This window comes from Triticum urartu, chromosome 6A, assembly GCF_056163025.1.
Source record: "Triticum urartu cultivar PI428250 chromosome 6A, HENAU_Tu73, whole genome shotgun sequence".
Lineage (NCBI taxonomy): Eukaryota > Viridiplantae > Streptophyta > Magnoliopsida > Poales > Poaceae > Triticum > Triticum urartu.
This window is the reverse complement of record NC_141878.1, coordinates 603,764,907-603,777,805: the sequence shown is the minus strand read 5'-3', so window position 1 is coordinate 603,777,805 and position 12,899 is coordinate 603,764,907. Positions and strand designations below refer to the sequence as shown.

General features: G+C 48.2%; 1 protein-coding gene and 2 pseudogenes across 1 annotated transcript; 1 reads left to right on the top strand and 2 right to left on the bottom strand.

Annotated features, from left to right (window-relative positions):
• The first annotated feature begins 2,940 nt into the window (after positions 1–2,940).
• LOC147967188 (aspartyl protease family protein At5g10770-like) lies at positions 2,941–4,661 on the top strand. Its single transcript, XM_087527517.1, has 2 exons — positions 2,941–3,076; positions 3,415–4,661. Exons 1-2 carry the CDS (start codon positions 2,941–2,943, stop codon positions 4,659–4,661), a joined length of 1,383 nt encoding a protein of 460 aa, XP_087383643.1.
• Positions 4,662–7,585: 2,924 nt separating this feature from the next.
• On the bottom strand, positions 7,586–7,724 carry LOC147967187 (small nucleolar RNA Z247; annotated as a pseudogene).
• Positions 7,725–12,400: 4,676 nt separating this feature from the next.
• LOC147967186 (small nucleolar RNA Z247) lies at positions 12,401–12,539 on the bottom strand (annotated as a pseudogene).
• Positions 12,540–12,899: the final 360 nt, after the last annotated feature.

The window sequence follows — 12,899 nt, the reverse complement described above, 5'->3', positions numbered from 1 at the left end:
AATTGATACATATTGTTATAGTATTAGTCTTTCGTTTCACGGAAGCAGATTACTTTTCCTTTGGAAACAAATTTCCTTCTCTTGTGAAAACAATGTATCTAAAATGGGATCCATTTTATATTTTGGAAGCAGATATTTTTTTTGGGGGGAGGGGGGGGGGGGGTAAGAGCAAATTTAAGTTGCAGTGGAAACAGATTGTGAGTCAATGAAATAAATTCTTGCTTCGATGAAAACAAAGAAAATATTTATAATCACAGATTTTCCTTAGATTAAAACAAATTTGATTGACCCTAAAAAACAAATTTGTTTGTAAGCAATTGAAGCGGATTATTGAATCGATGGAAGCAAATATGTGTTGCGCTCCAAAAAGAATAACTTTTTTGTGGGGGTAAAAGTGTTTTATTCCATAGATGCAGAGTTACAGTCAGCTGGCAAAAGCTCGGCGATACAAGGTGGGCAAATCTGTAGCCAACAGGCCGTGCTACACTCTACTCTCCCATGGTTCGCTAGGCGATCTGCTACTCTGTTTTGATCTCTAGAAATTTTCATAGGAAAAAACTCTCTACCAGCTAACAGGTGCTTAATCTCCGTGATTAAATGACCATAAGCCGACCGATCAAGAATATCTGAGGACAATGAAGAAAGTGTCGTCAAAGAGTCAGATTGGATTACAATGGGAAGGTCTGATCGCTCCAAAGCTAGCACTAGACCCTCCCTAATTGCATGTAGTTCCGCTTCGAGGACTTCGTTGCAGAAAAAGAGGTGTCGATAAGCAGCAAAGATCAAACTTCCATCCAGATTCCTGAGGACCATCCCTGAACCCGCAGTCCCGTCAGAGGAGAATGAACCGTCAACCGAAAGGGCGACCCATCCAGTAGCTAGAGCAGGACATGGTCTGGCCGACGCAGTTTCCTTGTTCTTGGGTTCTAACCACCCCACTCTCTCTACCATTTTACCTTTGATCATCTCCTCTGTGTTATACTTTTTTGCATGCCATAAAGAGTTCAGATAGCTATTCAAGAAGTCGACTGAGATTTTTAGTGGAACTTGGTTCTTTCCATGCAATAAATCGGTCCGCAAATTCCATACTCTCCATATTAAAATCAGCACCATGTCACGTACCCTCTCAGTGCAGTTTGCTAGCACATTGAGCAGCCATTCCTCCCCAGTATTTACTAGACATTCGTTGCTTGGGATTGGCCATATCCTCCTCATTCCTTCCCAGAGCTGCACTGCTTCGTTACATGCCACCAAAGCGTGAAAGGAGCTCTCATCTTTGACACCACACAGCGGGCAAGTTGCACGCATTCGTAGGTGTCTATATTGCATGCACTTATATGTAGCAAGGGCACTAGTCGCTGCCTTCCATGCCATCACTTTCATCTTTTGCGGGACCGTTGCTTGCCACATAAGGTTCCAAATCGGACGTGTACCATCAGGTTGAGCACTAGAAGCACCATTAGAAAAGGCTTCCTCATGGTTTTGCATGGCTAGATGATAGGCACTCGTAACCGTGAAGCATCCACTCTTCTCCGGGTGCCAAGCAAGAAAACCATCTTGCTGTCTCGGAGACGTACAAATCTTACGAATTTGCAGCACATCCATAGGCCAAAAGTGCTCATTAAGCAGCTGATTATTCCTAATACCATTATCATCCATCAAGTCAGAAACTCGGTTCAACCAACAATTCCTCTTTGGAGTGATCGGTTTGAAGGAAGGTCCACAAGGGATCCATGGGTCTCGCCAAGCACGAATCTGAGTACCATTACCCACCCTCCAAATAATCCCTTTTTAAGCAATTCAAGACCATGCTCAATACCACGCCACACTGCAGAGACGTTGCCAGCAAAAACAGTGTCCATCAAATTCCCATTGGGATAGTATTTTGCACGTAGAAATCATGCACACAAACTGTCCGGAGACTCCAGAAGGCGCCAAGCCTGCTTGGCTAGCAAAGCTTGATTAAACGCGCACATATCGCGGAAGCCCATGCCTCCTTTAGATTTTGGCATGATCATTTTATGCCAGCTTAGCCATGACATCTTCCTTTTACCTCTTTCAACACCCCACCAATATTGCCTCATTAAGCGAGTCATCTCATCACAAACAGAGGCCGGTAACCGAAAGACACTCATTATGTATGTCGGAATTGCTTGGGCAACAGCCTTAATTAGAATCTCTTTGCTTCCAGATGACATATATTGTTCACTCCAATCCACCAGTATTCTACTAAGCCTCTCCAAAATAGATTCAAAACGACCCTTGTGCATTCTTCCAAAAAGAATAACTGACAAGGAGAAATAAATTGAATGGAGAAAATCGTTGCATAAATCTTGGAAGCACGTTTTTAGGGAATCCTGGAAGCAAACCTAATTGTCTGCATTTGTTTGGAAGCAGAAATACAACTAATAACTACCGCCAGGTCCATCCCGTAAAAGAAGGAACTACCACCGGGTCATGCACACATAGCAGTTAGGACGAAGCAGTCAATTAAGGCTTCAATTCAGCAAATCTCGTGTGGGTTTTAACAGCAAACCGGACGATGGATGTGATTCTAATCGGATGGCCTACAACTAGTCTGATGGAAGCAAAAAAAACAGAAGTCTGATGCCTAGTGGTTTCCTTTATATTAAGCATCTTATTACATAGACACTGCTGCCTTAGAAAGAAGCAAACAAAAAGGTCCGACCTTTGGTGCAGCACCGCGCCAACTCCGACACATCGTTTGCACCGTGCTGTTCTTGGAGACACACACATTTTTAATCTCCCAGCCATGCAGATTCCCGCCCAGCTGACGCTGGCATCCAAAGTGCAGCCTTGCAAGCCTCGCCATCTCTGTTGGCGCTGATAATTCATGTACGCCTATTTAAAGATGAGATGCAAACCAGCCGAAGCCAAAGTATTCAGTAGCTAGCGCACAGAAGTCCATTCGCTCATGCAATGGCGTCCGAAAGGTCGATCTTGTGTCTGCTCGTGCTTCTTCTTGTCTGCGGCGTTTCTCTGGCTGCTTCGCCACGCTACCTCTCCGTCAGCCTCGACAAGGCTCACGTCGACTGCCCTCCCTTAACGTCCCCCGGTACGGATTACAGCCCGCCTGAAATTTTGGTGTAAGTAGTGATGAGTTATGCATGCTCTCCAAACCTGTTGCAATTAAGTACTAAAAACGACGTTCTAAACAGCAAATAATGATTTCGAGTTATAGACATGCTATTCTAAGTCTGGTCGTAGTGAGAGTATCATAACTAGTATCATGCATGTCAACTAGATAATTTTGGTGAGGTGGCATACAATTAAATGAAGAAAGAGAGGGTTGAGTATCATATTATGATAACGTACCATAATAAATTCTATGCTAATATGTGTCATGCTCCTTGATTAACTTGTGTCTCTCAACTACATGCAAATGACAAACAGACGCAAGTTCCGGCAACAAGCTCCTTATCCATCAGTATAACTGCTTCTGCCCGCCATATTGTGGAGAGCGGACGAGGCGCGACATCCACGACAGAGCCCGGCTGAGCACCCTACTCCAGAGGTCACTCGTCCCCGTGCAACAAGCCGCACCGTCCATTCCAGCACCAGCAGAGGCGCCATCCGTTGCCATCCCGGACCGCTCAGGGGATTTCCTCGACTCGCCCGAGTTCATCGTCGTTGTCGGCTTCGGAACGCCGGCTCAGCCATCTTCCGTGATGTTTGACACCGGCAGTGACATGTCATGGATCCAGTGCAAGCCGTGCTCCGGCTACTGCCATCCGCAGCATGACCCTGTCTTTGACCCCACCAAATCCACCACCTACGCCGCCGTGCAATGCGGCCAACCGCTGTGCTCACACACCGGCAGCAAGTGCAACGACACCACCTGCCTATACTCCATGGATTATGTCGACGGCTCGTCCAAATGGAGTACATCCGGCGTCCTCTCCCAGGACACGTTGACGGTCACTTCCTCAACCAAGCTCTCCGGCTTCCCGTTCGGATGCGGCCAGCGAAACCTGGGTAAGTTCGGCTATGTCGACGGGCTGCTCGGCCTTGGCCGTGGCCAACTCTCACTGTCTTCACAGGCGGATCGTTCGTTCGACGGCACCTTCTCCTACTGTCTGCCGTCTGACAACAGCACGGCTGGGTACCTCAGCATCGGCTCGACGCCGGTCACCGGCCAAGTGCAATATACGGCGATGATACAGAAGTCTAGCTACCCGTCATTGTACTTCGTCGAGCTCGTCTCCATCAACATCGGTGGTTATATCCTCCCGGTGCCACCCTCAATATTCACGAGCTCCGGCACCATCTTGGACTCCGGCACCATCCTTACACATCTACCGGGGCAGGCATACACCGCGCTTCGCGACCGGTTCAAGTTCACCATGCAGGGGAGCAAAACAGCGCCGCCGCAAGAAAACCTCGACACGTGCTATGACTTTGGCGGCCAGAGTGGAATCTTAATACCGGCAGTGTCACTCATATTCAGTGATGGCGCGGTTTTTGACCTCAGCTTCTACGGGATCTTGACATTCCCACAGCCGACCATCGGCTGCCTCGCGTTCATGCCGCGGCCAGCGTCGACGCCGTTCTCCATCATCGGCAATACGCAGCAGCGGTCGACTGAGGTGATATACAACGTTGCTGCGGAGAAGATCGGTTTTGTCCCCAACAGTTGCTGATAATCATATGTAGTACCATACTACCGTTTGGCTAAATATATATATGTGCCTATCTATCTATCAAAGAAACTTGTTATGCACGAATGAGAAGCATGGATAAATATATGATCTTTTTTTCCGATGAAATATCAATCAAACGAACTTGTCATGCAATGCAAATAACAAATTTGATCTGATTATATTTGGTGCGTCGTCATGTCATGTCCAGATTCAGAAAAAGCTAGTAGCACCCAGGAGAAGATGAAAAACTTGCTTATGGAAATTTCTCGCTTCAGTTGAATTGTTAAACTTAGAGATTTTTCAAAAAAGAATATTTGTGATGCACATGTGTACATTCAGAACATAATATTAATAGCAAACGGATTGCTCGGCTAGCAGATATGACGCTTTCTCGATGTAGCCTTTCAGGTAGCAGGAAAGGAGAACACCTAGCTCTCTAACAGCAGATATGCCGCTTTTTCGATGCCCTGAAGATGTTTCCAAATGCCCTTTTCTTTTTGCTTCCAGTTGCAGACCATCTATCTCAGGGGCGCTCAAATTTTCTGAAAACCACCAACTAAGCAAGACTGAATCCAAGCCAATTATCTGAAACTGCAACGCTAGTTGTCAGACCAATTCCAGCTTCAGGTAGCCCGTATCCACACACACTCACCAAGAGAATCTCCTAAAAATACCCAGCCGTACCAGATTGATTTATGGGATACGAAAACAAGGAGGAGATGAACTAGTTAACCAAGAAGCGATGGGATTCATCAAAGGAAGTGGACAAACAAGAAGAGATGGATCTAGCTAGGGTTTTGGTGCAAAGGGGCCGGAAGCGGGATGAAGATCAGACCTTGTGGATCGCGGGGCGCTGCCTGTTGCGGACGTCTTCTCCTTGCGGTGCGGTGTCGCCGCCGGAACGCCTCGCCGGGGAGGATCCGCTCTCTCGGGCTCCTCCTCTTCGGGCCCGTGTCAGCACTGAAACTGAATCCAGCTAGAGACACTTATGGGAACAGAGTGCGCTCTGAAAACGACACATTTCCGGGTTCAGATAACCAACGGCTCAGATTTCTCCGAGCGCAAGCTGGCAGATCAACGGTGGACAAGCATCTATGGTTACTGTCTTTATACCGTTATAAAACTTTACCACTTCCTTGATTACCCCTTATTATCCCTCTTAGGGCATCTCTAACGTCATTACCACAAATCACCCGCAAATGTTCAAACCACGGTGTCCGGATCATTTTTTTTTCATTCAACACGGTGCTGCGTGCGCGCATCCGAATTCCGGCGAATCAGCACCAAACCTAGGGAGGTTTGCAAGCAGTTGGTCCCGTGCCACATACACGTCTGACAATGTTGTCCCACCCAAAAATAATTGTTGCGGGTACCGTTCTCGAACGTTTGCGGCGCTCCAGAGCGGACGCGACTGGAGGATGCCAGTAAGAGCACCGTGGGCAGCGCCACTTCAATGCGGACGCGGCAACCGAAAAGCTTACTCTGGCCGCTACTCCACATTGAACTAGTGTCGGTCCGCCTACTCGGGCTATTTAAGCACAGTTACGGCATCGACCAACCCCATCTCATCTCCTCTCCGCACATCATCGTCTCACCTCTCCACTCCAGTCCACAGAACTGATCCTCTCCTACATTGGCACAATAGTTCCAACGGTAGCTGGAGGTCTTCTCGAGAAGTTGCTTCGTGACCGCGGTCGGCGCCGCCCTCGTCACCGTGTTAAACGGGAGGTGAAGGAGGACACCCCCCCCCCCCCCCGGTGCAACCAAGTTGTCCAAATCGAACGCCGCTTCTGATGCTAGTGGATGATTCTCAGCACTACCGGGTGGATCTTCCTCCCGATCGTGCCTTGCCATGCATGGTCTCACGTAGTTTCTTTTAGGTTTTTATTAAAATAGAGTTGAACTTGCCCAATATCGTCCAGTTTTAATGTAATATGTTATTGCATGAATTAGGTCCAATTTTGATGAAATTCGTTTGGCTTGCATGAAGTTTGTTCTTTTGGTTCAATTTTCGTTTGAAATGCAGGCGGACTTTTCAGTCATGCGGTTGGGTGTCCGGCTCTCATATCCGTCTCCGCGAACACATCCGGATGCGTTCGAAATGGATAGTGTGTCCTGTTTGCGACACAACGTCAAAACGCCCTTACGGAGTGAATGAGAGCAGCACTTGTTTGAACAAACCTTCATCATAATATATGGTATAGTATTATGAAATGAAGAGTTGCTAAATATGGGGCCGCCGTGTCGTGTATTTCAACAGGATGAAGTGAGAGTTGGTTGGGACGCGCGCCTCCGCAAGATTGTATACAGGATTGTTTGAACAAAGGTAGCCAACAAACTACAGTATTAGACTTCACTCGTCCACTCAAAAATAAATACTACTATTAGACTTTGCACCAAAAAGGGCAGCATTAAAGTTTATGTAAAACCACCAGCCGAAATTTTGGTGGACTGGATACAGTGATACAGTGTGAATCTGCTCGTTCCCAGTGTAGCGATCACGGACGGTCAGCTTCTCCAAATCTCCTGTGATGTGATCGGTGGCACCACGTCCAAGTACCAGTTGGTGTCCACCCCGTACTGCGGTGCAGCGAGGTTGGCCGACTTCTCCTCCACGCCTTGGTAGGACTCGTCATAGCGCTTCCAGCACTTCCAAGCTGGGTGGCCCATCTTGCCGCAGATCTGGCACTTGACCCTAGGGGCAGAGGCATGGTTGTTGTAGTTGCCCCCGCCGCCGCCGTTGTTGCCGTTGTGTCCGCCACCGCGACCTCCTGACTTGGAGTAGCCGCCGCCGCGCCCGCCGCGATCACCACCATTGTTGCCTTGGCGGCGACCGCGATCACCACCGCCAGCGCCATTTCTACGGCCTCGAGTAGCGGCGTTAGCAGTGGATTGAGACCCTCCGCCCCGAAGATTGAGCCTCGTTTCGAAGCTCAGCAGCTGTGAGAACAGCTCGGCCACGGTCACCGGCTCCACCCGGGAACACATGGCGGATACCACCGGGTCGAAATCTTCATCTAACCCGGCCAGGATGTGGGAGACGATGTCGTCGTCGTCCACCCTCTTCCCTGCAGCGATCAGTTCGTCGCAGAGAGACTTGATCTTCCCGACGTAGTCGGTGATGGAGGAGTTGCCCTTCTGCAAGTTGGCGAGGGCGATCCGGACGTTGGTGGTCTGGGAACGGGTGTGAGATGCAAGCATCCCTTCCACCGTGTTCCAGAGCTCAGCAGAGGTGTGGCATGAAGCAACCTGGATGGCTATCTCACGAGGAAGTGTCGTCAGAAGATTGGAGAAGACTTGTTGGTCTTGAGCATACCAGGTTTGGAAATCAGGGTTCGGCGCTTTCGCCGTTGTCTCGCCGTCAGACGAGGCCACATCAATCTGCATGGGCGGTGGCGGTTGCTTGACGTCGAGGTACTTGGCCATCTATGCTCCTCGGATGGCCGAGAGCACCGTCGCCCGCCACAGGGCCTGATTGCCCTTCGTGAGCTTCTCGGTGGCGGCGTGTGCGAATGGCGAGGATGGGAAGGAACTTGAAGACGCCATGGATGTGTTCGAGGATGGCTCTGGTTACCATGTAAAAACTACGATGATGGAAGTGTATTGCCTTCCTGGCAGGGACGCCTTCGTGTTATATACTCAGAGGATTACATCATGCACAGTTGTTGCTAAGCTTTGCCCCTACTCCAAGCTATACTAGATAAGGCTCAACTTAACCTAACAACCTGCGCCATTTACAAGATACACACGCATATAATATATGCATACAATATACGTGACATATATGTCACGTTACACACCTGAATAGCCTTTCATCTAACATCCTTCCTCAATCTAAACATGTCAAGGTTGAGATTGTTTCTGAAGGCTTGAAGTTGTCGAGTTTGTAAAGGCTTCGTGAAGCCATCAACAACTTGATCTCCTGTTGGGATAAACCTGATGTCCAAGAGTTTCTTTGCAACTCTTTCACGAACAAAGTGAAAATCAATTTCTATGTGCTTTGTTCTTGCATGAAACACTGGATTTGCAGAGAGATATGTTGCACCCAAATTATCACACCATAAACAAGAGACACGTGGTCTTGCAATTCCCAATTCATCTCACAGAGTTTCTACCCACATTACCTCAGCAGTTGCATTTTCCAAAGACTTATATTCTACTTCAGTGCTAGAACGTGAGACTGTAGCTTGTTTCTTTGCATTCCAAGACACAAGGTTAGAACCAAAGAAAATAGCAAACCCACCAGTAGACCTTCTGTCATCAGGGCATCCTGCCCAATCTGCATCAGAGAAGGCACTTACTGTTGTTGACATTGACTTGCAAATTTTCAGACCAATTCTAGCACTTCCTTGGATATATCTTAATATCCTCTTAACAGCTGTCCAATGCAAAGATGTAGGAGAATGCAAAAATTGACAGACCTTGTTGACAGAGAAAGCTATATCAGGTCTTGTCAAAGTTAAGTATTGTAGTGCCCCAACTACACTTCTATATTTTGTCCCTTCCTCTGGACTGAGTAAATCTCCTCCATGCACTGACAGGTGTTCAGTAGTAGACAGAGGTGTACTAGAAGGTTTACAATCCTTCATGCCTACACGTTTAAGAATCTCGGTTGCATACTTTTCTTGAGTTAGCAGAATACCATCATGTATTTTCTTTACTTCAATACCTAGGAAATAGTGCAACTCTCCTAGATCTTTTAAAGCAAAGTCATTTTTCAAGTTCTTAAGCAGTGCTGAGGTGACCTCTTGAGAAGAACTAGCAACAATTATGTCATCTACATATATGAGCATAAACATAGTCACCTTTCCTCTCTTGAAATAAAACAAGGAGGTGTCTCCCTTGGAAGGCTGAAAACCAAGTTGTTGTAGTTTTGAATTTAACCTTGAATACCAGGCCCTGGGTGCCTGTTTTAATCCATATAGTGCTTTGTCCAACCTACACACATGTTGTGGTTTAATATTATCCACAAAACCAAGTGGTTGTCGCATATAAACCTCTTCCTCGAGAACGCCATGTAGAAACGCATTCTAAACATCCAATTGACAAAGACTCCATCCCCTGGATACAGCAATAGACAAAACCAGCCTGATAGTAGCAGCTTTAACAACTGGACTAAATGTGTCCTCGTAATCAATGCCATACCGTTGCTTAAAGCCTTTAGCCACTAATTTAGCCTTGTACCTATCTATTGTCCCATCAGATTTTATTTTGATTTTATATACCCATTTACAATCTATAACATTTCTACCTAGTCTAGGTGGAACTAGATGCCGGGTTTTATTTTTCATGAGTGCATCATACTCTACTTCCATAGCATTTTTCCAGTCTTTATCTTGCAAAGCCTCTACTGGATCGCGAGGTTCTTGAGTGGAAGCAAAGTTTACAACCTTCAAAATTTTGTCATACCTGACAGTTCCATCTTTAGGAACCAAGGATTTGAAGATACCTTGTTTAGCACGTGTATTGGGGCGTCCAGGAACTGTAGCCACAGAGGATCTGGCGGTTGCCGCAGAAGATCCGCCACCTCGTACTGCCAGAGGATCAGCCTCGGCTGTTGCTCGGTCGGGCGTCGGATCCCGCGTCCGGTCCGAGGCCACCAAATCTGGTGCAGGCGAATCAGCGCCAGGAGACCCACCCGACCGCCGCCAGCTGTCGGTGGAGGGCCCGCCTGTATCGATGCCGCCTCCCTGCACGGGCGACCCGCGTCGCGTGGGCCCGCCTGTATCGATGCTGCCGCCCCGCACGGGCGACCCGCGCTGCGTGTCATGCTCTGACGGGCTGGCTGGTGATCCTGCGCCTGGAGGTGTCAGAGGCGTTCCCGTGTCAGGTTCTGCGGCACCGCCGAATCTCTCGGGATCAGAGGCGCCAGGAGAATCCGCCTCGTGTCTTGTGCCGGTCCAATTTGGCCTTATACACTGCATAAAATGATGACCGGAAGTGCTGTTTTTTCACTGTTTTGCTCAGCACAGCCTCCACTAATGGCAGGATTAGGATTATTAAACACATGATTATCAGCAGAACATTCACCCCCATGATCAGAAGGATTTAATAACTCCAGAGAAAGTAACAAAATTTCCGCACGAAGCCGAGCACCGGCGTTTGGGTGGAGGCTGGCGAAGGGAAAATGTTTTCATCAAAGACAACATCTCTGGAAATGTAGACACGGCCAGTAGATATATCAAGACATTTAAACCCTTTGTGAAGATTTCTATACCCAAGAAAGGCACATTGTTTTGATCGAAATTGAAGCTTAGTATTATTGTAGGGTCGAAGGTTGGGCCAGCAGGCACACCCAAAAATTCGAAGAATAGAATAGTTGGGTTTTTCATGAAATAGTTTTTCAAAGGGTGTCTCAAACTTGATAACCTTGCTAGGGATTCGGTTGATCAAATAGGTGGCAGCAATGAAGGCCTCATCCCAAAATTTCAAGGGCATGGAGGCTTGAGCAAGAAAGGATAAACCTACCTCGACAATGTGTCGATGTTTTCTCTCAGCTGACCCATTTTGTTGGTGAGCGTGAGGGCATGAGACATGGTGAGATATCCCTATTCTGTTGAAGAAGGAGTTCAATTTTTCGTACTCCCCTCCCCAATCTGTTTGTAGAGCAAGGATTTTACGATTAAATTGACGTTCTACTAGATGTTGAAAGTCATGAAATTTTTGGAAAACTTCAGACTCGTGTTTGATCAAATATATCCATGTGAATTTACTGAAATCGTCAATGAAACTCACATAATATTTCTTTCTTCCTACTGTTTCAACAGCAGGACCCCAAACATAAGAGAACACAAGTTCTAAAGGAAACTTTGATTCACTTATTGACTTAGGATAAGGCAACTGGTGACTTTTGCCCTTTTGGCATGCGCCACATACAGAATCTTTATTGAAAGAGTTTGCACACGGGAGATTATTCTTGCTAATGATTTTGCTAACAATAAGAGGAGATGGATGGCCTCGACGTCGGTGCCACCTATCCGGAGATAGCTTGGTGGCACTGAGCATGTGCTTCTTGATGTCAGATCCCGTGTGCCTAACCAGGTAGAGTCCTCGTCTACCCCTGCCTCGAAGGAGCACCTTCTTCGTTCCCCGTTCCTTGACAAGAAAAGAATAAGGATGAATTTCAACAAAGGAATCGTTGTCAACAGCAAGACGACTAGCGGAAATTAGACTTTTGTTGGCTTGAGGTACATGAAGAATATTGTTTAGAAGAAGATCACGATCAGGAGTGTGAATAGCTGAATGACCGATGTGTTTGATAACCATACCTGATCCACTGGCAGTGTGAATCTGCTTGTTCCCAGTGTAGCGGTCACGGACGGTCAGCTTCTCCAAATCTCCTGTGATGTGATCGGTGACACCACTGTCCAAGTACCAGTTGGTGTCCACCCCGTACTGCGGTGCAGCGAGGTTGGCCGACTTCTCCTCCACGCCTTGGTAGGACTCTTCATAGCGCTTCCAGCACTTCCAAGCTGGGTGGCCCATCTTGCCGCAGATCTGGCACTTGACCCTAGGGGCAGAGGCATGGTTGTTGTAGTTGCCCCCGCCGCCGCCGTTGTTGTCGTTGTGTCCGCCACCGCGACCTCCTGACTTGGAGTAGCCGCCGCCGCGCCCGCCGCGATCACCACCATTGTTGCCTTGGCGGCGACCGCGATCACCACCGCCAGCGCCATTTCTACGGCCTCGAGTAGCGGCGTTAGCAGTGGATTGAGACCCTCCGCCCCGAAGATTGAGCCTCGTTTCGAAGCTCAGCAGCTGTGAGAACAGCTCGGCCACGGTCACCGGCTCCACCCGGGAACACATGACGGATACCACGGGGTCGAAATCTTCATCTAACCCGGCCAGGATGTGGGAGACGATGTCGTCGTCGTCCACCCTCTTCCCTGCAGCGATCAGTTCGTCGCAGAGAGACTTGATCTTCCCGACGTAGTCGGTGATGGAGGAGTTGCCCTTCTGCAAGTTGGCGAGGGCGATCCGGACATTGGTGGTCTGGGAGCGGGTGTGAGATGCAAGCATCCCTTCCATCGTGTTCCAGAGCTCAGCAGAGGTGTGGCATGAAGCAACCTGGATGGCTATCTCACGAGGAAGTGTCGTCAGAAGATAGGAGAAGACTTGTTGGTCTTGAGCATACCAGGTTTGGAAATCAGGGTTCGGCGCTTTCGCCGTTGTCTTGCCGTCAGACGAGGCCACATCAATCTGCATGGGCGGTGGCGGTTGCTCGACGTCGAGGTACTTGGC